This window comes from Lathyrus oleraceus, chromosome 3, assembly GCF_024323335.1.
Source record: "Lathyrus oleraceus cultivar Zhongwan6 chromosome 3, CAAS_Psat_ZW6_1.0, whole genome shotgun sequence".
NCBI lineage: Eukaryota > Viridiplantae > Streptophyta > Magnoliopsida > Fabales > Fabaceae > Lathyrus > Lathyrus oleraceus.
This window is the reverse complement of record NC_066581.1, coordinates 386,553,659-386,579,549: the sequence shown is the minus strand read 5'-3', so window position 1 is coordinate 386,579,549 and position 25,891 is coordinate 386,553,659. Positions and strand designations below refer to the sequence as shown.

General features: G+C 37.8%; 1 protein-coding gene and 1 long non-coding RNA gene across 2 annotated transcripts; both read left to right on the top strand.

Moving 5' to 3' along the window:
* Positions 1-11,408: 11,408 nt before the first annotated feature.
* Positions 11,409-12,127, top strand: LOC127127861 (uncharacterized). Its single transcript, XR_007805490.1, has 3 exons — positions 11,409-11,661; positions 11,743-11,794; positions 11,886-12,127. It is a non-coding gene; the product is annotated as an uncharacterized LOC127127861 (long non-coding RNA).
* Positions 12,128-13,593: 1,466 nt separating this feature from the next.
* Positions 13,594-16,069, top strand: LOC127127860 (ribosome biogenesis protein BRX1 homolog 2). Its single transcript, XM_051057136.1, has 7 exons — positions 13,594-13,713; positions 14,190-14,268; positions 14,444-14,568; positions 14,932-15,033; positions 15,239-15,307; positions 15,394-15,492; positions 15,598-16,069. The coding sequence occupies exons 2-7, from the start codon at positions 14,220-14,222 to the stop codon at positions 15,727-15,729; spliced, it is 576 nt and encodes a 191-aa protein (XP_050913093.1). The 5' UTR covers positions 13,594-13,713; positions 14,190-14,219; the 3' UTR covers positions 15,730-16,069.
* Positions 16,070-25,891: the final 9,822 nt, after the last annotated feature.

Genomic DNA, 25,891 nt, shown 5'->3' with positions numbered 1-25,891 from the left:
TTCTCCATTTATAGGAATCTAGAGTGGAAATGAGTGGTACAGGAGTGATGTACATCACTTCCTCTTTCGAACGGTGCCTAGATCGTCCATTTTAATGAGCATTTGCATCTCTGCATTTTTTGAGTCTCGCCGGAGCTCACCGGAGAAGACGGTGGCGCTGGCCACCGTCCCTTTGCCAGATTCAATCTGGATCGTTGGATGCAATTCCCAGATCTAATCTCCACCTTCCAAAGTTATGACTTATTTTAAATCAGTGTGTGGTTGCTTTGACTAAGGCCTACCATGAGCGCGCGCACGTGGAGCGTCTGATCAGCCATGTCAATTAATGAGGCTTGATCAGACGCTTGTGGTTTTTTCTGATTTTCATAATTTCCATTTTATTCCTTTTATTCCATTAAACTTCAAAAAATCATAACTCTTTCATTTTAATTCAAAAAATATGGGACCAATTGCATTTTCTCCATTTAAATTCTAGTTTCTAAAAATGATTTTTAATATTTTTATTTTGTCATTTGATATTTTTGTGAATTTTCTCTTTTCTGGTTATTTTTAATTCATTTTAAATAGTTTTTGATATTCAAAAAATACAAAAATATTTTCCTAACCTATTTGAATGATGATGAATCTATGAAAAATATTCTCATCAATTTATTAATTGATTTGAGATTTATTTGAGATTTTAGTTCAATTAGGTTATTTTTATTCATTTTTAATTGATTAAAAATAGTTTTGACTTTTAAAAATGCTGAATTTTTTGTCAAACTTTGTTTGACCTTGTTGAACTTGGGATAAATCACTTGGACTTTCAAAGGTTGATTTGAAGTGATTTTGAAGTTTGACCTTTCTTTAATATTTTAATTCAAGTTTATTTGGAATATTAAAAAATGCCAAAAATATTTTGTTCATTTCTTGACCTCCAATCTTCATCTCACTTCTGTTTTTGATTGGTTGACCATGATCCTCAATATCATTGGTCAACACTTGTTGATTGGTACATTCTTTTTCATTTAAGGCACTTTATTCTTTCCATTTTCCTTTTCCATTGTTCATCTCCTTCTTCTTCTTCTTTTCCTTTTTGATCAATGAGTTGAAGGTTGATAAGTTAGCATTGATTAAGGAGGCTTAATCTTCCTTGATTCAAACCTAATTCATCTTGATCAATTGATCAAATGAATGGCTTTGCATTAAGGATAGGTTGCTTCCTAAATCATGCAAAGGACTTAAACCAATACAAGATCAATTCTCTTCTTCTTTTGGCATGGCAAGTTGTTGGAACTTGGTTCACTAATAAAGACTTCTAACTTGTGTTTGTTGCCTACATTATTATTGACTGGCCTCAGATAGTTGTGACTTCTACATAAGTCCAATTACGATTGCTTAACATAGCGCTAAATTTGCCTTATGGCACACTAACTACTAACACTAATCATTAACCATTAACATTTACTTTTTGCACTTTACATTTATGCAATTTACTATTCTTCTACATATTATTTCATTTGCTTTTTCCTTTTGCTCACTTGAGCACATGTTTATGTTAATGCAATTTGCCTTTTGCTCACTTGAGCACATATAATTGTGTATATATCATTTGTGCTTGTGTTTTGTTTTGATTGTTGTTGACCACAATACAAAGAATTGGACAAATGGACTTAGACTTTAGGACTTTCCCTATGCAAATTTGGAGTCAAAGAGCAACTAGGCATTGGGCCTTTAGAGTGCTATAAAAGTCAAAGAGCAACTAGGCATTGGGCCTTTAGAATGCTTAATATTGAAGATGGCTTTGAAAGGACCAACTTCTAAACTCTTCTTGTCCATTCCTTGTTTGTTTTGTTAGAATCTTTTGATGTGTGTGTTCTTGTGCTAGGGATTCCAACTTGATCCAAATTGAGGAACCATTGCCATGAGCTTCTAAGAGAGAGGGACCCATAATGCATTAAGGAGCTTTCCAAGGGTTCATTTGATTGTTGATTGCTTGAGTTTATGCTTATGTGATTGCTTATTCCAAAGGATGGGAGCTACTTGGATCATCAATATGATCTCAAGAGAGGAACTCCATTGTGGTCTTATTCTTTATCCCTCACCTCTTGTATGTTTAGGACTTTAGACATTCTTCTTCTTCTCTCCACTCTAACCCAAGCCAAAACTTTTGGTGCAAACATTTAACAATTATTTTCAAACATTAGAAACCTAAGCCTTATGCTTTTGATTTTCAAACTTTCTTTTCTTAATACTTATTTTGAATTGAACTCCTAAGTCAACTTTGACCATTTTGTACATACTTTTCATTGGTAAATACAACCCATTCAAATGTCTTTTTGTGGTTTCAATGGCCACTTCCTTAACCAAAAATTTCATAACCTTTAGCTATTAGGTTTGAGTTATCCTTGAGGTAGATGTAATGCTCACCTATATCCTTAGTGATGGACAATGAGTCTTCTATGCTTATTATAGGGTTAACCCCTCACTAGCATGTTGAAGCTATCCTCACATGGTGGATTTGTGGTTTTAGGTTGAGTTTTCTCCCTTGGATAACAAAAGACCTTAAGGCTTTTGGACCAATCAAATCACCAACTCATTTTGAGATTTTTACCCCGAACTACGAGGTTTTGATCCTAATCTTTTTTAAAGATGGTACGTAGGCAATGGGTTTATCCATCCAAACACAAAATGTAAATAACTTGTACATTCTCTTCTCATCTCTTCAATCATGTTTGCACAAATAAATTTTCACAAAAATACCAACCTTACAACAAATGTGAAAAGGGCTCCCTAGGAGTACCTAGGATGTTTTGGGTGCCTAACACCTTCCCATTACATAACCAACCCCGTTACCCAGATCTCTGACATTTTTACTAGTTTTTGATTCGATAAAACTCTTAGGTTTTTGTTCGCTTTATAACCATTTGGATAAATAGAAGTGCGGTGGCGACTCGACTTGTATGGTTTACCTTGGATTTAGTCAATATCTCTAATGGTAACGAATACCCCGCTACAGTAGGCACAAGTTCGGAGGTCTTCTCAAACCCAAAAATATAATTAATGAATTCTTTTCTCATACCCCCATTCTACTTGTTTGTGAACATCACTTTGTACAAAAATACATATGCATACAAAAAGGGCTCCCTAAGAGTATTTAGGACACTTTGGGTGCTAACACCTTCCCTCTGTGTAACCAACCCCCTTATCTGTGATCTCTGACTTTTATTAGTTTTTATTTGAAAACTTCTTACTTTTTGGGTTTTGTTCATACTTTTCCCCTTTTCCCTTGGAAATAATAAAAGCGTGGTGGCGACTCTTGTTAATTGATCTCTAGCTTGTCAATAGCTTAATGATCATGAATTTCCCGCTACAGTGTTCTCCAAAGAATGTCTTGAAAAACAAAAAGCAAAACAACACTAACTTCTAACCTACTAAGTACTAACTTTTAATTTCAAGCCTTTACTTTAATGCAATTTACTTTTAGCATTCTATTTCATTTGCCATTGTTCACATCATTCTAATTGTTTATGTTATAGAAATTTTTACTTTGTCCATTTGGACCATATTGTGTGATATATTTTGTTTGTGTATACTTTGCTTGTTTGTATGGTCTTTGACCATTAATGTACATAATAATAACAAAAACCCTAAAAACTTTTGAGTGGACTGTTGGCTTGATCTTGGACAAATGGACTTAGACTCTAGGCAACCTTCCCATGCTACTGGACTTGGCCAATGCCAATTTGTTGAAGAACCAAGTACTTGCAATTTCACATTCATCTGATACATCTTTGAAGACCTCTCTGAGTTCATCTGCAATATGATCATTTTGAAGCTGTTATTTTGAACCTGTGACCTATGGAATTCATCTGTTACATGGGTTATTTTGGAAGAAGATCATGGAATGGATAAGCTTGGATGTGGCCATCTTTATTTGATGCCTTGCTCTTCAGGATAATTTAATTGTGCATTTGTGTATTGCTTGATTCTAAAAGTCCAAGGGAATTCTGGGTTTCTATTGACATTCTTGTCTATTGGATTGCTACCTATTTGGTCAGATCTTTTCAACTCTAAACTTTTAATTTTGTGCATAGGATATTCTCTTCATCTTCTCCCAATTTCTTTAATTTCAAAATCTCTCCCTCCATTTTCAAAATCTTCTTTGTGTGAACTACTTTTGTTCTAAACTTTGACCACTTTTGCAAAAAGATAGAAACTTTGGCCTTATGCCATTGCATTTTCAAACTCCTTTTCTTAAATCAAACTTGTAAATAAACTTAACTATATTTGACTTAAACTTTCAAAAAGCCAAAAAAAATGAACTCATTCAAACCATTTTAGGCCTTTGTGCCTTTCAAACTTAATTTTTGTTAAAAGTAATGCATCCACTTTGAAATTTGTATCACGAACTACGAGGTTTTGATCCCTCATTTTTATGTTGGTACGTAGGCATAAGACCGGAGGTCTTGTCAAACACAAAAATATAATTAATAAATTCTTTTCTCATCCCTCCGTTCTATTTGTTTGTAAACATCACTTTGTACAAAATACATAGGCACGCAAAAAGGGCTCCCTAGGAGTACCTAGGACACTTTGGGTGCTAACACCTTCCCTCTGTGTAACCAACCCCCTTACCTGTGATCTCTGACTTTTATTAGTTTTTATTTGAAAACTTCTTACTTTTTGGGTTTTGTTCGTACTTTTCCCTTTTCCCTTGGAAATAATAAAAATGAGGTGGAGACTCTTGTTATTTGATCTCTAGCTTGTCAATAGCTTGATGATCATGAATTTCCCGCTACAGAAATTAAGTGGCGACTTTGCTGGGGAGTAGTCTCCAGTGGGTTTAGCCTACTTTTTGTGTGAATATATTTGTATATTTGTGATGTTTATATATATATATATATATATAATATATATATATGTGTGTGTGTGTGTGTGTGTGTGTGTGTGTGTGTGTGGTGTGTGTGTGGTGTGTGTGTGTGTGTGTGTGTGTGTGTGTGTGTGATATAATCTGCTTGTTGTGCTTGGTGATCTCTGAGTGGTGAGATAAGTTCTAACCCGAACTTGTGTGCAATTAAGATAGGAGGATGGTATAGTCATGTTCGACTTGTGTGGAGTAGTCCTTAACAAGTTGGCTTGAGATACATCTGCTCAGTGGAGACTCCTTTAGATTTAGAAATATCACACAAGTATTTATGGTTAGGCATTACTATCTCTAATTGGGTCAGAGAAGCCGAGGATCTTAGAACATTTAACCCATCTTGGCCTATTTAGGACGTAGTGCGGAAACTGTTCAAGTGTAGACTTGATCACAGTTGTTATGCGATACTGCACTCAGATGAGTTTCTCTTGAGAATATCATGGGTCGATGAGTCAGTCATCTTAACCTGTGATATCCGATAGATGGAATTAAGACTCTGGGAACTTTTTAGAACATGATCTACAGGTTTTATCCTTAGTTCACTCCTTTGGGATGGTTCTTACCCAGACTCCATGCTCGTGACTTGCAACAAACCCTTGATTCTTGGTTGATCCAATCAAGTCTTGTCAATATCAATGGAACTTCGGTGTTGATAAGGTGTAAACCATAATCCACCAAAATGGATGATTGATCTTGACAATGACTTGATTCATCCCTTGACCTTTGTTTGCCTTGTGTGTGATCCCTTATTTGTGATTGTTGCATTCATGCGCATCATAACATTCATCACATGAAAAATTTCAAGGAACTAAGGTATCATTTGCAAATATTTCCAGACCATGGATTGTGGACGAAGGAACACTAAGAAGTACAGTTTCAGATGTCCCGACTTGAAAGAGTTAAGGAAGTTAGCATCTTTTGTATTAGATCCCTTGGATTTCAAACAACGTCAGGGGAAGCTTCTGTCCATCGTGTCTGCTGATGTGGTTGAAGGACTTTTGAGTGTGCTAGTGCAGTTCTATGATCCTCTCTACCATTGTTTCACTTTCCCAAATTCTCAGCTTGTGCCTACCTTGGAGGAGTATTCTCATCTTTTGGGGATACCTATTTCTAGTAGAGTTCCTTTTAGTGGATTGGAGGAGATTCCCCGATCTAGTATTATTGCTGAAGCTCTTCACTTAAAGAAATCTGAGATAGAGGCTCATTGGGTGAAGAAAGGAGGGTTATTTGGATTTCCATCTGTTTTCCTCATCAAGGAAGCTACTACTTTTGCTCAAGCTGGTAGTGTGGATGCTTTTGAAGCTATCTTTGTATTGCTCATCTATGGGTTAGATTTGTTCCCTAACATTGACAGTTTTGTTGATGTTAACGCCATTAGACTTTTATTGATTGGGAATCCTGTGCCTACTTTGTTGGGTGATATGTATTTCTCTTTGCATCTAAGGAATTCTAAGGGTGGTGGAATGATTGTCTGTTGCATTCCTCTTCTGTACAAGTGGTTTATTTCGCACTTGCCGCAGACGCCTGCTTTTGTGGAGAACAAACAATGTCTAAGGTGGTCTTAGAGACTTATGTCTCTCACTAATGATGATATAGTTTGGTATGATTCGTCCTTAAGTAGTTTGGAGATTATTGATAGTTGTGGTGAATTCTCTAATGTGCCTCTCATTGGTACACAAGGAGGAATTAACAACAACCATGCTTTGGCTCGTCATCAACTTGGGTTTCCCTTGAGAGACAAACCTAATAACACTTTCTTAGAAGGTCTTTTCTATTAAGAGGGTAAAGATCCCCAACATTTGAAGCAGAAGATTGTGCATGCTTGGCATAATGTGCATAGGAAAGGAAGATATGAGCTTGGTTCGCGCAATTGTGTAGCTTTGGAAGCTTACACTCTTTGGGTGAAGAAGAGACCTATGGAGTTGAAGATGCCTTATCCTTGCGAAAGACATATGTCTATGGTTGTGGTTGAGCTATTAACTCTCCCTAACCAAGATGTAGAGCAGTTGGAAGACGCGCTCGTCAAGATGAAGCAAGAGAAGGATATGTGGGAAGAGCATTTCCATGCTTTGAGTAAGAAGCATAAAGAGTTGCAGTTGGAATCTAAGGACAAAGATGAACTTATTGAGCTACTTGAAGACCGAGTGACGAAGAGACAGAGAGAGCCAGAGGTTTCACCTTCTAGCATGCCTCAGCCTTCCGTTGCTTGGAAAAATATTGTTGACCAACTTGTCCTCGAGAAGACTCAGATGAAGGCTTCTTTTGAGACCGAGATTCGTCGCATTCGAAGGAAGTCCGTGCCTTCAGCCAGATCTTCTGACATTGTTGTTAGGGATCCTTAGGATGACTAGTCTCCTTTTCTCTTATATCTTTTTATTTTGGTTTCTGAAATTATACTCAGTGTAATCCTTCCAATTTACATAAATAAAAAGATATTTTTGCAAATGATATTATATATTTGCAAATGATATAGTAAGTTCTTTGAAAATAAAAATAATCAAGCATTGCATTTCATGCATCATTTGCATAAGCAGCTTTTTTCCAGGTGTCTGATTGGTGTTTCTTCTGTACTTTAGCCAAGCTGACTCACCGGTACAATACCCGATCCAATCATTTGAAAATTATGGAGCATTTGGAGCAAGAGAACAGAGAGCTAAAGGACGAGATCGCCCGCCTGACTGCCATTATGGAGTCAGTTCTTGCTGCTCAAAGTCAATCTTCTCCAACACCTGTAACTCCTCACGCGAGGACTATTACTTCAGAGGTGACTACCTCTACCATGCCTGCTGCTACCGCCCACTTCGCGCCGAATATTCCTACTGGATTCCCGTGGGGAATGCCGCCCAACTTTGTGCCCGAAGGCTTTGTGCCTACATTTGCTTTCATGCCGGCATCTAGCCCGGTCATGTCCGTGTCACCTCCCATTGTGCACACTTTGCCTCGTGTAGAGGATACCATCTATCATTCCAAGCCGTCTGAGGGTCCGGATATTTATGAGAAGATGGACGAAATGAAAGATCAGTTTCTTGAGTTGCGCAAGGAATTGAAGACGTTGAGAGGTAAAGATCTATTTGGGAAGAGTGCTGCCGAGTTGTGTTTGGTGCCCAATGTCAAAATCCCGGTGAAGTTCAAAGTGCATGACTTTGAAAAATATAAGGGGAATTCTTGTCCGCTCAGTCATCTTGTGATGTATGGCCGCAAGATGTCAACTCAGACATATAATGATTAATTGCTTATTCACTACTTCCAAGATAGCCTGACTGGTGCTGCACTCCGTTGGTATATGAGGTTGGATAGTGCAAGCATTCACACTTTCAATGACTTGGGAGAGGCTTTTGTGAAGCAATACAAGTATAATGTGGACATGGCGCCGAATAGAGACAAGTTGAGGTCTATGTCTCAGAAAGATAAATAGACATTCAAAGAGTACGCGCAAAGATAAAGGGAGTTGGCTGCCCAGATTACTCCTCCTTTGGAGGAGAAAGAGATGACAAAGATCTTCTTGAAAACCCTGAGTTCATTTTATTATGAACGCTTGATCGCTAGTGACCCCAATGATTTTACCGAAATGGTAAATATGGGGATGAGACTTGAGGAAGGAGTCCGTGAAGGACGTTTGTCAAGAGATGAGGTGTCAACGAGTAAGTGATATGGTAGCAACTTCGGTAAGAAGAAGGATAGTGAAACCAATGCAGTAATCAGTGGGAGGCAGAGAAGGCCTCAGATCAGAAGAAATCCACCACCCCGTCAACATCATCATCATCAAGTGTCATCAGTAATTCCAGTATTTTCTAATCAACAAGCAACACCAAGTCAACAACAACAAAAACAACCGCAATAAAGAACGAGCACCTACAATAACAATAATACCAACAACAATCATCATCAGCAGAACTTTGAGAGGAAGAAGGTCTCTTTTGACCCGATTCCTATGTCATATGCAGAGTTGTATCCCTCGCTAGTTCTAAAGAACTTAATTCAACCGAGGAACCCACCGCAGATCCCAAAACCACTTCCCTGGTGGTATAAACCTGAGCTTCGTTGTGCTTTTCATCAAGGAGCACCCGAACACGATATTGAAAATTGCTATCCATTGAAGTATGAGGTTCAAAAGCTTATGAAGAGTGGTATGGTGTCCTTTGAAGACTGCGCGCCAAATGTAAAAGCAAACCCTTTGCCCGCTCATGGGAACTCTTCAGTAAATATGATGGACGGTTGTCCTGGAGAATTCAAAGTTTTTGACGTCCGGTTTATCCGAAGATATTTGGTGCAGATGCACAAAGATATCTGTTTAGTGAGTGACTGTGAACATGACCATGATGGTTGTGTTGTTTGTAGTGTGAACCCAAGAGGGTGTGATGTGGTGAAAAGAGACATCTAACGTCTGATGGATGAAGGCATGATCCAAATTGTTCAATCTCGTCATGTAGATGACAACGTCAATGTCATAATGCCCGTTTTCAAGCAACAAGAACGGTTGGTAATTCAATATGATAGCAGCAACAATAAGAACTTCAGTCAAAGATCAGTATCGCCGTTGGTAATACGGTTAGCGGGCCCAGTCCCGTATTCATCTGATAAGGCTGTACCGTACCAATACAATGCTACAATGATAGAGAATGGTCAAGAGGTCCCATTACCTACGACTAGTTCAGTAGTGAGCATTGCCGATGTAACGAAGGTGACCCGTAGTGGTCGAGTGTTTGGGCCGGTGGTCCCCGAAAACAAAGAGGAAACGGTTGTTGGTAAGAAGGTAGAGGTACCTAATGTAGAACCAGTTGGCTGTTCAAAGGATAAGTCTGGTGAATCCAGCAACTTGAAAGCCAATGATGATGATGAGGTACTCCGATTGATTAAAAGAAGCGAGTTTAATGTGGTTGAGCAGCTGCTCTAAACTCCCTCAAAAATCTCAGTGTTGTCTCTGCTGATGAATTCCGAAGCCTACAGAGAAGCACTATAGAGAGTTCTTGAACAAGCATATGTAGAGCATGATGTTAATGTAGATCAGTTTGATCACATCGTGGCTAACATCACTTCATGCAATAATTTTAGCTTTTGTGGCGAAGAACTCCCTGAGGAGGGAAGAAATCATAACCTGGCTTTGCATATTTCAATGAACTGTAAGGAAGACGCTTTGTCAAATGTGCTTGTTCACACCGGTTCGTCACTCAATGTGCTTCCGAAGTCAACTTTGTCAAAGCTATCTTACCAAGGAGCACCCATGAGGTACAGTGGTGTAATTGTCAAAGCCTTTGATGGCTCGCGCAAAACGGTAATTGGTGAAGTGGACCTTCCAGTCAAGATAGGTCCGAGTGATTTTCAGGTTACTTTTCAAGTAATGGATATACACCCGACCTACAGTTGCTTATTGGGAAGGCCATGGATACATGAGGCATGGGCTGTTACCTCCACTCTGCACCAGAAGCTCAAATTTGTCAAGAATGGCAAGCTTGTGATTGTTGGAGGAGAGAAAGCGTTGTTGGTCAGCCATTTGTCATCTTTCTCGTATGTTGAATTTGAGGATGAGGTTGGAAATCCGTTCCAAGTCTTATCTATTGTTGCTGAGAAGAGAGTTGGGGCACCTATGTCCTCGTTGAAAGATGCTCAGAAGATTGTTGAAGAAGGTACTGTTGATCAGTGATGGCGCATGGTAGAGGTCTCCGACAAGAAAGGCAAAACTGGTTTGGGGTTCCAGAAAGGCTCATTAACTGTTAGGTATGAAGATATGCAACTCAGCTTCCGTAGCGGAGGGTTAATTCATGGCAATGAACAACACTTAGCTGCTGTGCTAGAGGATAGCGAAGAGGAAGACTGCACCAACTTTGTAACGCATGGAAAGACATGCAACAATTGGACTGCTGTTGATATTCCTGTTATTTTGTATCGATCTAAGTAATTGCTTTTATATTTTAAAATCCTTCTCCTATGCCTAAGGGAGAAGTGAACATTGTTTGGGCATTTTAAATTGATCATCAATAAAATTAATTCTATTCATCCACATCTTTGATGTTTATTTTTACTTTTTGCTTTATTCTGAAAATGGTAATCACAAAAACATAAATAAACAATATAATTGTCCATCTCCATAATATTTGGTCACAAATTCACTTCTCTAAAATCAAAATATCAAATCATTACACTACTAGAATAAGTCATTTTAGCCTCCTAGTTTAGAGTCGGCCACCGACACGGACACTATTAGTGTCGGCTAAGCCTACACTAACGGACTCTATCTACGTACATCATTTAAGACAAGTTATTTTTTTTATTAGTGTCGGCAAAACCGACACTACTTGTTATGTTACCTTTGAAGAATGTTTGATTAATTTATTTAGAGTCGGTGTGACCGACTCTATCTAGTAGCATTATTTTTTAATTAGTATTTATTTACTTAGAGTCCGCGTAGCTGACGCTATTATTATAACATATAATTTTTCCATTTATTTATCTATAATATGTATATATATTTAAGGTTTAAGTATTTTATTTATTAAGTAGAGTCCGCTTGGCGGACGCTAAGGAATTTTCTATTTCTGACCAAAAATTGCGCGACAGCTTATTTCCCTCTTTCCTTTTCCCTCGTCATTTTTCACTCTCCCTCCATTTCATTTCACAACACGAAAACCCTAATTCCATGCTAAATCGTGAATCCGTTTTTTCCCAATTTCGTGAACCGATTCGTGAATCCCTAATCCGTGAATCCATTGAAGAATCCCTAATTCAAAATCCCTCGTTAAAGGGTTTCTGAATCATCAAAGGTAATGCATATTCATCTCAAGTGATTTCCATGGAGTTTTGGTTTAATGAGTATGAGAATGTTTTATGTTTTCTGAATGTAGGTTTTCCAGAACTATCGGCTTTGTGGATGCTGGAATCAACTTTTCTTTGCAAGTTTAGTATTGTTTCCCAATATGTTTGAAGTCTCCTTTAAGTCTGAAACTACAAAAATCAAATTATTTGCTAATTGGTTTTCTGAATGTAGGTTTTCAAGAATGCTCATCTTACTTAGTGGAGGCAGTAAGCAGTTGTTGAATGCAAGTTAATTTGGAACCGAAGCACTATATCATCCGGGATTTTGCAAAGACAACTCTTTCTCAAGGTTAGTCATCCCTATGTTAATTTGGAACCAGACTGAACTGTTAGTGTTTGCAATAGTTAGTGTTTGCATCAGTTAGTATTTCTCAAGGTTGAGAATTATTTATGAATTGATTTTGTGGTTATGAGGAGGCTATGGAATTTCCTAAGTTCTGCTTAATTATTTCTTATGGGGTCAAACTAAAAGAGCTGAAAAAGTTTGTGCTGGTTTAGATTTGTTTTTGTGGAACCAAGGTTTCTGGTATGTTGATGATATTGATGCATGTTTTCATCCTTCCTCTTATCTTGAATGTCCTTCATGTGGTTCTCTTGATGGTGTTGCCTCCGAGTAATTTCCAGTTGTTGCATTGTGTATTGATGATGCGGCTGCTTGAGTGCTTTATAGATGAACTCATATCTGTAGTTTAGTTTCCTTTTGTTGCTTGATGTATGTCCTCTAATGCTCTAGATTGTCCTGTTCTTGATGAGATATTTGCTGTTGAGCCTTCCTTGCTTCAGGCTGAAGGTGATGTTTTCATTGTGCCACCTGATTTGGCTGTTGTGCTTCTTGAATTATCTGCTGTGCCTGCATTCCATAACTGATTTCTGATGTGAGTTGCAGTGCCAGTATCAGCCATTTGTAACAATCTGTGTGTCTGCTATATATTTGTGACCTGATTATTAGTGCTTGTTTTCTAACTGTTGTTGATGTGTCTTAGTTAGTGCTTTGCTTGCTTCTAGTGACTGCAATTGAGAAGTGTTCCTTTGTTCTGTCTTGTGTTGTTGTCCTGTTGTGCATTCCACGAATTCGCGATATAGGGTTCGAAGAGGTTAGAATGGTGATTTATGTTAGAACGTTCGAAGAAGCCGCAAAGTTATGAGAGAGTGAGGTTATAGTCATTTTTCAATTCTGTTTGCAGGTGATTTGCTTGAGAAGTTTGTTAGGAAAAGTTGTTAGGTAACGGTTTAGAATTTGTTGTGAAATTCGGTTAGTTGATTTTGGTCATGAGAGAATGATGGTTCTGTTAGTTGGTTCCGTTAGTTGTGAAGAGTGAAGGTTCAGTTCTGTTATAGGTTAGGAAGAGGAGTTTTGAAGTTTGTTATTTTCGGAGTGGTTGTTGAAGAAACCTGGAAGTTAGAAGTTGGTTAGTGAGGTTCAGTTTCTATTAACAAAGTTAGTTATTAGTGAAAGTGGAATTCTGTTATGAACTTCTTAGCTAATTAAGTGTTAGGAAATTAATTAGTTGAATGTGTTATTACTTATTAGTAATGTCAGCTGTGAACTATTGTTGAAAGTCTAATAGTTTGCTTCTGTTAATGTTAATGTTGAGTTGTTATGACTTAAATGAAACCATGATATGCTTTTATTGTGGACTGCTATTAGCGAACTGTTTGGTGATTACTGAATTTCTGTTAGGATGGAGTTAAGTTTCTGTTAGATTTCTTACTTGAGTTAAGTCTGCTATCAGTTAGTAGGTTGTTTTGAATTCTGTTATGACTGTTAATGTTTGTTAAATTTCGGTTAAGTGAAAATTGTGAGAGTTAATTAGTTAGGAAAACAGAATTGAAAAATGACTATAACCTCACTCTCTCATAACTTTGCGGCTTCTTTGAACATTGTATCGCTTCTGCCTCATTGCAAGAAGGATAACAAAGTTGAATCAAAAGAAACTAAAGGGGCCACATTGAACGAGCTCGTTGAGCTCAAAAATTGTTCGTCTTGTTTATTTTTCGAGGTATTCTTTTTAACTTTTTTAGGCTATTAGGTTTTTCAGTGCCAACTTTGGATTATTTATGAGCTATGCTACTGTTGTTGAGTTAGAAAATTTACTGCATATGCGAGGTGTAAGCAACTATTCTATTTGTTGCAAATGTTGTGATTTAGTTAGATTAGATGCAATGCTTCGTTGATGGGTAGTTTCAAACCCATAGCATCTCTCTCTCTCGCTTGTATATTTTATGGATTTTTGTTTTATCAATATTAACTTTTATTGTATAGCATACTGCATACCTGTACTCCTTGAATTTCCCTCCCAAATTGACTTTTCTATTGTATTTAAGCTGTTTGTTTAATTTGAAATAGGATGGTTGGGACACTATTTTGCACTTAATCTTGAGTTTGAGCTCCAGTTCTTAATCTTGACCAAGTCTAATCAACTTGTGACATTTGGATAACTGTCTTACTATTCCATTCTGTATATATGAATTTCAGTGCAGGAAGGCAAAAGATCTTTATCTCTGGATGTCAAAATGCCCGAATGGCCCATCTGTTAAATTTTTAGTTAGTGCCGGTAATATTCTCGTCTGAATGTTATCTTCATGTTACTATAGAAACTAATTTAGTTGTTAATTATATAGTTTTCTTGGATCAGTATTTAGTTCTTCATTCTTCTTTTTGAATTATGCTTAACTCGCTTTTTCTGAGGCTATTTTACGAGTTTCTCTTTTACCCTCGCTACTTTCCAGTGCACACAATGGAGGAATTGAAGCTAACTGGGAATCATCTAAAAGGTTCCCGCCCACTTTTGACATTTTCATCAAATTTTGAAAAAGATGCACACTGGAAACTGTTGAAAGAGATGCTATTACAGGTATTAGTTTGGTGCTTTGTGCTGGTATGAATTGCCGGTGTGATTAAAAATTGTTTGATCTGCACTTTTCTGTTGTTTATCTGATTTTGCAGTGTAGTTGTTACTTGTTATATATCTTAGGGATTTCCTAAGCTGTCAACTGTTTACATGAGAAATTCTATCATTGTTATGTTCGACTCTTGTCATAGTTTAAACAGAGTAGGATGTAGACCCATTCAAATGTTCCTGTACACAATTTTCTCTAAATTTGGTTCTTTTACCTGAGATATATATGAGTAGGGTCAGTGGTTGGTTGGTTATTAAAATAATAGAAGTATATACAATTTTGATATTGCTGACATACTCTTTCTTTGCTCCATTCAGATATTTGAAACACCAAAGGACCATAGAAAGGCTAAGCCTTTTCATGACCATGTTTTTGTATTCTCAATAGTTGACGACCACATTTGGTTCCGAAATTATCAGGTTTGTGTTTGCATCTGCACAAGATTTAAATATAAATAATTGGTGTACTGTTTAGAGGCGTCTTAATAAACTAAATAAGATAGAAGTATCATTTTCTGCTAGTACACTTGCATTTTGCGAACATAGCTTTGGAATGCTTGTCTCATTCCGCTTCATGATGTTTATTTGGCTATTTTAAATAATAAACCACTTTATTCCCATGCAGATCTCTGTTCCTCATAATGAGTCAGACAAATTACCTCGAGGAGGCCTTGATAAAATGACATTAATTGAGGTCTGTAAACTTGTTTATCGATTTATATTTTGATTTGTCAATTCCTAAAATTTCCCTTACCTATTTGTGCAAATACGTGTGCTTAGGTTGGTCCACGGTTCTGCTTGAACCCAATTAAAATATTTGGTGGCAGTTTTGGAGGTCCAACTCTATATGAGAATCCATTCTATGTGTCGCCAAACCAGGTACCAACCAACATGCTCTCAATTCACACTCTTAGTTTCTCTAGTTTTGAACTGAATAACTACATCTTGTTTGTGTTTTTAACCCTTTTATGTCGGTTGTTGTAGATTCGAGCTTTGCAGAAGAAGAAAAAGGCTGGAACGTTTGCAAAGAAGGTCAAAGCAAAGACAAGGAGGAAAAGGCATGAGATGGCAAATCCGCTGGAGCCTGATGAGTTTGCAGATATGTGGAAAGATTAAACTTAAATTCACCTGCTTCTTTTCACCAAGTTTACGAATGGGCTATTCACGTTAGAGTGGTATTGGTTGGCATTCCATTCTTTAAAGTGGTTTTGATTTTGAGAATTAATTGGAGATTTACGATGTACTTCTATGTTACCATCTAACTATGATCTGTATCATAGAAGATAGACAAGCATGATTCTGTAATGTTTTCTTTAATTATTCATGTGGGGACTATTTCAGGATTTGTTCTACTCTTCCTTATGCTCTAACTATATTCTTAAAATGCTTGGATGTTAGTATAAATAAACAATTGACTTCCTTTAATGAGTTAGTAGCTTGTTTAACAAAATAAGAAGAGATTGAATGTGTTCCTTAGGGTCTATTTGGCTTAAGGAAGTCATGTTGCAACCCGTTATTGTCCTTTTTTGTTGACTTTAGAGTCGGTGTATGCAAGGCTAAATATTAGTATAGACTTTTCTATGTTGACTTTAGTGTCGGTGACACGGACGCTATCTGTTGACTTTTTTTGTTGACTTTAGTGTCGGACCGGCCAACGCTAAACATAATATTGACTTTTCATGGTTTTGAAACAACATAGCGTCGGTTCCATTAGTGTCCGCTTTAGCCTCCGTCTCCCCGAGGCTACGTAGCGTCGGTGTATCTTTAGCCGACGTTACACAGTAGCTTCGCAACTTTTATTCAAGGCCCGACACCGACGCTAATCCGACGCTAACCACATATTAGTGTCTGTTTTTCCACCGTTAGCGTCTGTAAATGGCCGACGCTAAAAACAGTTTTTCTAGTAGTGTTATGCAGGTTGGTTCCTAACCCCATTGAATACAATGATCCTTCTCCTTCTCCAAATTTTGAATTCCTTGTGTTTGAGGCCGAGGAGGAAAGTGATGTGGAAGTAAGTGATGAATTGTCTCATCTTATTGAGCAAGATGAAAAGATTATTCAGCCGTTTGAAGAGCAGATTGAGCTACTCAACTTGGGTTCTGAAGATGATGTGAAGGAAGTCAAGATTGGGTATCGATTGAGTCCAGATGCTAAGAAGGGGTTGATTGATCTTCTTCAAGAATATTCAGATGTGTTTGCTTGGTCCTATCAAGACATGCCTGGTTTAGATTATGAGATTATGGAGCATAGATTTCCGTTGAAGCCAGAATGCTCGCCAGTCAAGCAGAAGTTGAGAAGAACGCATCCCGATATGGCTGTGAAAATCAAAGAGGAAGTGCAGAAGTAGATTGACGCCGGTTTCCTTGTAACCGATGAATATCCGTAATGGGTGGCCAATATTGTGCCTGTGCCGAAGAAAGATGGAAAAGTCCGCATGTGTGTCGACTATAGAGATTTGAATAAAGCCAGTCCGAAAGATGATTTCCCTCTGCCACACATTGATATGTTGGTAGACAATACTGCTAAATTCAAAGTCTTTTCGTTCATGGATGGATTTTCCGGATATAATCAGATCAAAATGGCACCCAAAGATATGGAGAAGACCACATTCATTACACCTTGGGGAACATTCTGTTATAGAGTGATGCCTTTCGGTCTAAAGAATGCTGGTGCGACTTACCAGAGAGTAATGACTACTCTTTTTCATGATATGATGCATAAAGAGATTGAAGTATATGTCGATGACATGATTGCTAAATCAATTGATAAAGAGGAACATGTTGAGCATTTGTTGAAGCTATTCCAGCATTTGAGAAAGTATAAACTCCGCTTGAATCCCAATAAGTGTACTTTTGGTGTTCGTTCTGGTAAGTTGTTGGGCTTTATTGTCAGGGAGAAGGGTATTGAAGTTGATCCTGCCAAGGTCAAAGCAATACAAGAGATGCTTGCGCCCAAAACTGAAAAGCAAGTCAGAGGTTTTTTCGGCCGCTTGAATTATATTTCCAGATTCATTTCCCACATGACTGCCACATGTGAGCCTATATTCAAGCTTCTTCGGAAAGATCAGTCTTGTGATTGGACCGAAGACTGCCAAAAAGCATTTGACAGTATCAAGGAATATCTGCTTGAGCCTCCGATTTTGTCTCCACCTGTTGAAGGAAGACCTTTGATCATGTATCTGACCGTGCTAGAAGATAGTATGGATTATGTTCTTGGTCAACAATATGAGACTGGGAAGAAAGAATTTTCAATCTACTACCTCAGTAAGAAGTTCACCGACTGTGAGACTCGGTATTCTATGCTTGAGAAGACTTGTTGCGCATTGGCTTGGGCTACTAAGCGCCTGCGTCAGTATATGTTGAATCATACCACTTGGTTGATATACAAAATGGATCCAATCAAGTATATATTTGAAAAGCCTGCTTTAACTGGGAGAATTACCCATTGGCAGATGTTGTTATTAGAGTATGATATCGAATACCGATCTCAGAAAGCGATCAAAGGTAGTATCTTGGCTGACCATTTGGCTCACCAACCAATTGAAGATTATCAGTCAGTGCAGTATGATTTTCCTGATGAAGAGATTTTGTACTTGAAAATGAAAGATTGTGATGAACCATTGCTTGAAGAAGGGCCAGAACCTGGTTCCCGTTGGGGCATGGTATTTGATGGAGTTGTTAATCAATATAGAAATGGCATTGGGGCAGTAATTATTACTCCTCAAGGCACGTATCTACCATTTACAGCTAGACTGACTTTCAAGTGTACAAACAACATGGCAGAATATGAAGCTTGCATTATGGGGCTTGAAGAGGCCATGAATCTCAGAATCAAGTATTTGGATGTCTTCGGTGATTCGACTTTGGTGGTGAATCAGATAAAAGGAGATTGGGAGACAAACCAACCCGGTTTAATACCATATAGAGATTATGCGAGGAGGATTTCAACTTTCTTTACAAAGGTTGAATTTCATCATATCCCTCGAGACGAAAACTGGATGGCAGATGCTCTTGCAACATTGGCATCAATGATTGTAGTGAAGTATTGGAATGAAGTTCCCAATTTATCTATGATACGTCTTGATAGGCCAGCTCATGTGTTTGCTGTTGAAGAGATTAAAGACGAGAAGCCGTGGTATTACGACATCAAATGTTTCCTCCAAAGTCAGATTTACCCGCCTGGGGCATCTTTGAAAGATAAGAAGACTTTGAGAAGGTTAGGCGGCAACTTCTACTTGAATGGTGATATATTGTACAAGAGAAACTTTGACATGGTTTTGCTCAGATGCGTAGATAGACACGAAGCAGACTTGTTGATGACCTAAGTGCATGAAGGTTCCTTTGGTACTCATTCCAATGGACATGCAATGTCGAAGAAGATGTTACGAGCAGGTTACTATTGGCTGACAATGGAATCTGACTGTTGCAGATTTGTGAAGAAATTCCACAAGTGTCAAATTTATGCTGATAAGATTCAAGTTCCTCCGACACTATTGAATGTTATATCTTCCCCATGGCCCTTCTCCATGTGGGGAGTTGATATGATTGAGATGATTGAGCCCAAAGCTTCGAATGGACATCGTTTCATTTTGGTGGCAATTGACTACTTCACATGTTAGTGGCAATGGACATCGTTTCATCGTATGCAAATGTAACCAAGTAAGTTGTTGTAAGGTTTATCAAGAATTAGATCATATGTTGTTATGGTGTGCCAAGTAAGATCATTACTGACAATGGATCAAACTTGAATAATAATATGGTGGAAGCTCTTTGTAAAGACTTCAAGATTGCACATCATAATTCTTCTCCCTACAGACCCAAGATGAATGGGGCTGTTGAAGCTGCAAATAAGAACATCAAGAAGATTATCCAGAAGATGGTTGTCACGTACAAGGATTGGCATGAGATGCTCCCGCTTACTTTGCATGGTTATCGTACATCCTTTCACACTTCAACAGGGGCAACCCCTTTCTCTCTTGTATATGGTATGGAAGCAGTGCTCCCTGTAGAGGTTGAGATTCCTTCATTGCGTGTGCTCATGGAAGCCAAGTTGACTGAAGCTGAATGGTGTCAGACTAGGTTTGACTAGTTGAATTTAATAGAAGAGAAGAGATTGACTGCCATGTATCATGGCCAGTTGTATCAGCAAAGGATGAAGAAAGCTTTTGATAAGAAGGTCAGACCTCGAGTATTCAGAGAAGGTGACCTTGTGCTCAAGAAGATTTTATCGTTCAATCCAGATTCCAAAGGAAAATGGACTCCTAATTATGAAGGCCCATATGTTGTTAAGAGAGCCTTTTCAGGTGGTGCTTTGATTCTTATAACTCTGGATGGTGAAGAGTTCACTCGTCCTGTGAACGCAGATGCAGTTAAGAAATACTTCGCCTAAAAAAGAAAAAGAACAACTCGCTAAGTTGAAAACCCTAAAGGGCGGCTTAGGCAAAAATGAGCGTCTCGGTGGATTGAAAACCCGAAAGGGCGATCCAGGTAAAAGTTAGAGACATAAAATAGAAAATAATTATCCCGATAAATTGAGTACCCCACCTTGGGTCAATTTATGCAAAAGTTAGGGATTATGGTAAGTAACTGCACTATGCTAGTCTTCGGTGATTTTGAAGAGTTGTTTGAGCACAAGGGTTGACATCAGTTCATCTCCAACAGCGGTTAAGAGCGCAGTGGATATCAAGAGTTGGTAGAAGGATTAAGGATCATTTGTATTCAATGTAACCCTTTTCCATGTAAATTACCATTTTCAACTTTGTAAAATCTATGGAGTCTTGTCATTTACAAACTACCATTCTATTAAATAAAGTTGAGCCTTTATCCAAATTGTTTCTACTCTTATTTACTTCAGCCAATAGCTTTAAATTTTATTATGATCATTTTGAAATTAAATTTCTAAATCAAAATCAAGTTTTCTTTAATATAAAAGCAAGAATTTCTCCAAAACAAGTAAAAGGAATATCAATAGCATTTCAATAAATAGCAAGTCCTTAAGTGTGAAGCATCAGAGGTTCCCCAAGCAGCTAACCCTTCGGGTATCCATAGACATTAGTGTTGATTCAATTCCTCGGTGGAGTGTTTGATCCTCAATGGAATTTCTTTGTCCCCAACTGATTAGGTTGTTTTCCCCGACAGAGTTTCTGCTGTCCCCAGCGGAGTTTCTGCCTTCTCCAGCGAAGTTCGTATTTCCTCAACAGATCTTCCCCTTCCCGAGTTAGGTTTGAACCTTTGGGATGTTTATCTCTCTGTTTTCCGGCATTTGTCTCCATATTTTGCGGATTGACCGAGAATTGTACCAGTGATTCAATTCTCTTTGCGACACCTCTGTATCCTTTGCGATCGTTTTGTCAGCATAATCATCATATATACATATACATATACATTCATATAATTTCATAATTTGCATATCCTGCATCTTCATATTTGATTTGTTGTGGCGATATTTTATCCCCATACCAAATCTGGTGTCTGTCCTCTTTCAATTGTAAAGTGTCAGCCCCTTAAGCAGAAAGACTTTAACTTTTCTCTGTTTCCCCACTGAGTTTGTTTCCTCGTGGATGGTTGTTATTTCAGTTTCCTCTCCAGTAGATTTTCTGGATGGAATTACTCCCCTTGAGTTATGTCCTCATTGGGTTGAGTTTTGATTGACCGTTTTCTTTCTAGCTCTTACCTAGATAGATATTTTGGTCCCCTAAGAGTCTATTACCCAGTAACTGGTGATATTCTTCTTAGTTTGCAGTTTGCTACTTCTTGCCCAATACCCGACAAAAGTATCCTTTTTCTCCTCAGAAGAGTCCCTAGGAAGTATATCCTTGATATGTTCATCCTAATCGATGACGAATATCTTTCTTTTCCATGTCTGAGTTTACCCTTGATATGTTCACTTTAACCAGTGACTGATATTCTCATCTTTGGTATTCTACCTAGTAAAAAGGTAGTTGTAATCCCTATTTTGTTCCCCAGAGAATTAATCCTTGATATGTTCATCTTAACCGATGACGGGTTTTCTTCTCCTTGCGGTCTTCTACCCAGTAACCGGTAGTTGTAAATCCCACTTTATCCCCTTTTCAGAGTCTATCCTTGATATGTTCACCTTAACCGGTGACAGATTTTCTCTTTGATCGGTCTTCTACCCAGTAATCGGTAGTTGTAAATCCTGCCTTTTTTATCCCCTTCCCAGGCAAGTTTATCCTTGATATGTTCATCTTAGCAGGTGACGGATTTTCTTCCCTGTCGAGTTTATCCTTGATATGTTCATCCTAACCGATGACAGATGCTCTCACCCTTGGTCTTCTGCCCAGTAACCGGTAGTTGTAAATCCTATTTTCTGCAGTTTTCCCCAGCAAGGTTATTCTTACCCAGTAACCGGTAATGAATACTCCCTCATGGCGGTTCCCAACGAGTCATCCTTGATATGTTCATCTTAGCCGATGACGGATGTTCTCTCTGTCAGATCTTTATTATCTCCTTACCCAGTAACAGGTAGTAGATAATAGATTTCTACTCCTCCTATGTTGAAGTTTATTTCTTCCCCAGTCGAGTTGAGTGCGTATTTCCTTAGTGAAATCATTTTTCCCCTGCATGAGTCGAGTACTTCAGTTTTATCCTGACTTACTCATATCCCCTGCAGATGTCGTGATTTCCTTGGCTGAGTCTTTCCATTTTGTATGGAATCCCTCGAGTTCCCCCCAGTAGTTTTGAGTCGTAGCCTGGCCTACGTATAACTCCTTTTTATCCCCCAGAGTCTCTGTCTCCCCAGTGAGTTTTCCTTACGGAATGCATTATACTCCTGCGGACTTTCGGTCTCTCTAGTTTCTTTTCCTTTGTGGCAATATTTCCCCACAAAGAATTTACCTTTGCATTCATGTCATATGCATCATGAGGTCTCTTAGGGACCAAAATTTGTTTCTATATGTTGTTATTTAAGCCCATTCTACTGAGTCGAGCCAAGGATTTTAACCTTCACCTCCTCAGTTAGAATGTCCTTAAATAGGGGCAGCTGTAAGACCCCAATTTTGACCTTAAGATCCCTCATGCAATTCTATCATAAGCCTTAGCATTGGGATCATGTCTTGGCATCCTCCTTACCCCTCTTTCATTGGGTTTGTTTTGGGAGAGATCACCAAGCACTTTGTGATTATATCATACTTGTATTTCATCATTTCACTAACCAAAATACCAAAAATATGTCTTTGCATTTTTCTAACTTTTTTGTAGGAAGGGCATGATTTCATTGATTCATCAAGTTCACATCTAGGGTTTGAGACCCTCATGAACAAAGAGCACAATCAAGAATTGATTCAAGAATGGTTATTAGCATCATATATGAGTCCCAATGTTCTCTACATATTATATTGGTCAAGTTTTCTTCAAAAGTTTGAAGGCGATTTGCCTTGGAAACCCTAGTTTGACTGGGTATCTTGAGTAACTTCTCCAACAAGCTATCTCACTAATTAATCAAATTTCTCAAGGGACAATTCAAAATTCATCATATTATGCATATATGATCTATCATGAGCCAAGAGATTCAAGAGAATTGGAAGTTAGCAAGTTGGTCTATGGTGGTTGGTCAAATGGATTCATCTGATCAAAACTGGGTCTCCCTAGACCCTATCTCCTACAATTTTCACCATATGAAAATGATTCCAAGAGAAACCTTACTCTCAATGACATTCTAAATAACTTTCATGTTGAGACCTAGAGCTAGTTTTGCTTGGAAAATCATTTTCTATGTTGAAACGTTATAGGTCATTTTGTATAAACCCTAATTTGAAAGTCAACTTCCCAAGGCCATAACTTGCTCAATTTTTATGAGATGAAAGATTTCCTAGTTTCAAAATGCAATTGAATGTGTCTACTTCAACTTTGATGTTTGGAGTGGGAGCTAATTCAACTTTTTTGAGCATGTGATATGAGGTTACATTATAGGTCACTTTTGACCTATACCATTGATCAAGTGATTTTTCCAAACTTCGAAAATGCATAACTCTATCATTTCAAATCGAAATGACATGAAATTGGTGACTATTTTAAACGTCTTTGAGATAGCTACAACTTTGATGAAGACACGTTTCTCATTTGAAGCTCATATAAAAAGTTAAGCAAGGTGGAATATTGAGACATATGGCTTGACACATAGAAAAATTTTGATATGTCAAAAATTTCCAAACTTCCACCTCAAATTTCTCCAAGTTCCAAGCTCCAAATGAAAAAGTGTTGAACATGAAAGTTGTTCCTATTGATCTCACCTTTCCAAAGAGCTCAATGTCATACATTTTGGACAAGGAATGCATATGATGCGCATGACATGAACATGGTGATATCACTTGGCAATGATCAAACTTCAAACATCAATGCACACTTGCCTTGCAATCCAAGCTTAATTCAGACAATCCAACATTCATTTGTGGACCTCAAGCAATGATTTCATGGGCCTGTGCACGCCCATGCACCCTTGCATCACCATTTGCCAAAATTGGAAAGTGATTTGAAGTGTGCAATTATCAACTGTTTTGGCTATAAATAGAGCTTCAATTGCTCAGAAATAAACACACATTTGTGCCGGCTTTGATCCCCCATCTCAAACCCTCACTTTGCAAAGGATAAGCCTGAGAAATTCTTTTGAATTTGAGGTTGAAAAAATTTCCACTATTTTGAAATTCAAATCTCCAGGAATCCATAGCCTTTCAAGCATCTAATCCTTCTTCTGCAAGCAAGTGGAGTGAGATCAAGCACAAGCAAGATCAAGACCAGTTGAATCCAGACCTACATTGAAGGTATTTTCCAGAAATTTTGAACTCTTCGATTCTCTCAAATTCTTGCTCAATTCTATTAATTCTTTGGTTGTCTGAAGTCCTACCAATGTAGGCAAGAAGTTTGAGTTACTTTGAGGCCAAATCGAAGCAACTCAGTTCATGTACCTCAAATTTCAACTCAATGTATCTCTTAATATACTTTGAGTTAGAGTGAATTGAGGCCAGATTCGAGCTTAGTGCCATTTTTTCTTTAAGATCATGTACTTGTTTTTAATTTTGGTGATGGTTGATGGTGGACCAGTCCGGTGAGGTCCACCAGAGAAGATGACCGGAGCTCTGGCTCCGGCGATGCGTTGGCAAGACTCTGAACCACATGATCCATTCATTTTGTTTTAATCCTAGGCGTTGGTTCTGATTACTACAGTTGCCACGCGCTGACTAAGGACTATGATGGATAACACGCTCCTGGCCACTTGATCTGCCACCTCAATTAATGAGGGAGATCAAGTGGTCCACGTATTTTTGATTTTCTGAATTTTCATTTTATTTGCTTTATTTTCAATAATTCATATTAAATTCAATATTGATCCAAAAAATATGAGACTTTCACCAAAAAAATTCAAATATTTTTCTCTTTCATATTTTGAATTAAAATTATTTTTTGGATCATTATTAATATTTTTCATGAATTAATTGATTTTTCATTTGTTTTTAATTGTTTAAAAATATTTTTAAATGTCCAAAGATGATGAATTTTTTTCTCCAAGGTCCTTTGACCTTGTATGACCTATGATAAATCTAATGGCCATTTCTTTGGTGTTTTGATGAGATTTTAGGAATTGGACAAACCATATTTAATTTAAATGCACTATTTAATCATTTTTAATTGAATAAATGCCAAATAAATTTGTTGACCAACTGTGATGACTTTGCTTAAGTTTGACTCTTGTTGTTGGGCCTTGGTCAAGGTTGATTTGACTTGGTCAAATTAATATCATTGGATTTAGGGGATTGGTGGAGTGTACATTCCATCTCCCAAAATGAATTAATGATATTAATTTGGTAAAAGTCCTCCTTTGACCAATTTGTGATTTCATTCCTTCCCCTCCCACTTCATCTCATTCCTCTTCTTCATTCATTCATTCCATTTGGCCTATGACATCTCAAAGTCCTAATGCTAGTTGGTTGAAAAATTGACATGAGTATGGATGAGATGAGGCCACACCTTTTGCATATTCTTTTTGTGTGTGGTATCTTTCATGAGCATAGTCCATTATACTATATATCTAACATGCATTAACACCAAAATTCTATTGCCCGGCCTCAAATAGTTGCGACTTCTACATAAGTCCAATTACGATTGCTTAACATAGCGCTAAATTTGTGACATAAAAGGCATAAGCATTCTAGTTAGTGAGATTGTAAGTCTCCCCTCTTTCATGGTATTGTGTGGAAACTTGACCTTCTTTCCTTCCTTTGGAAGATGTTTTGGTCCAAGGATCCATGCTTGTGATAAGTGGG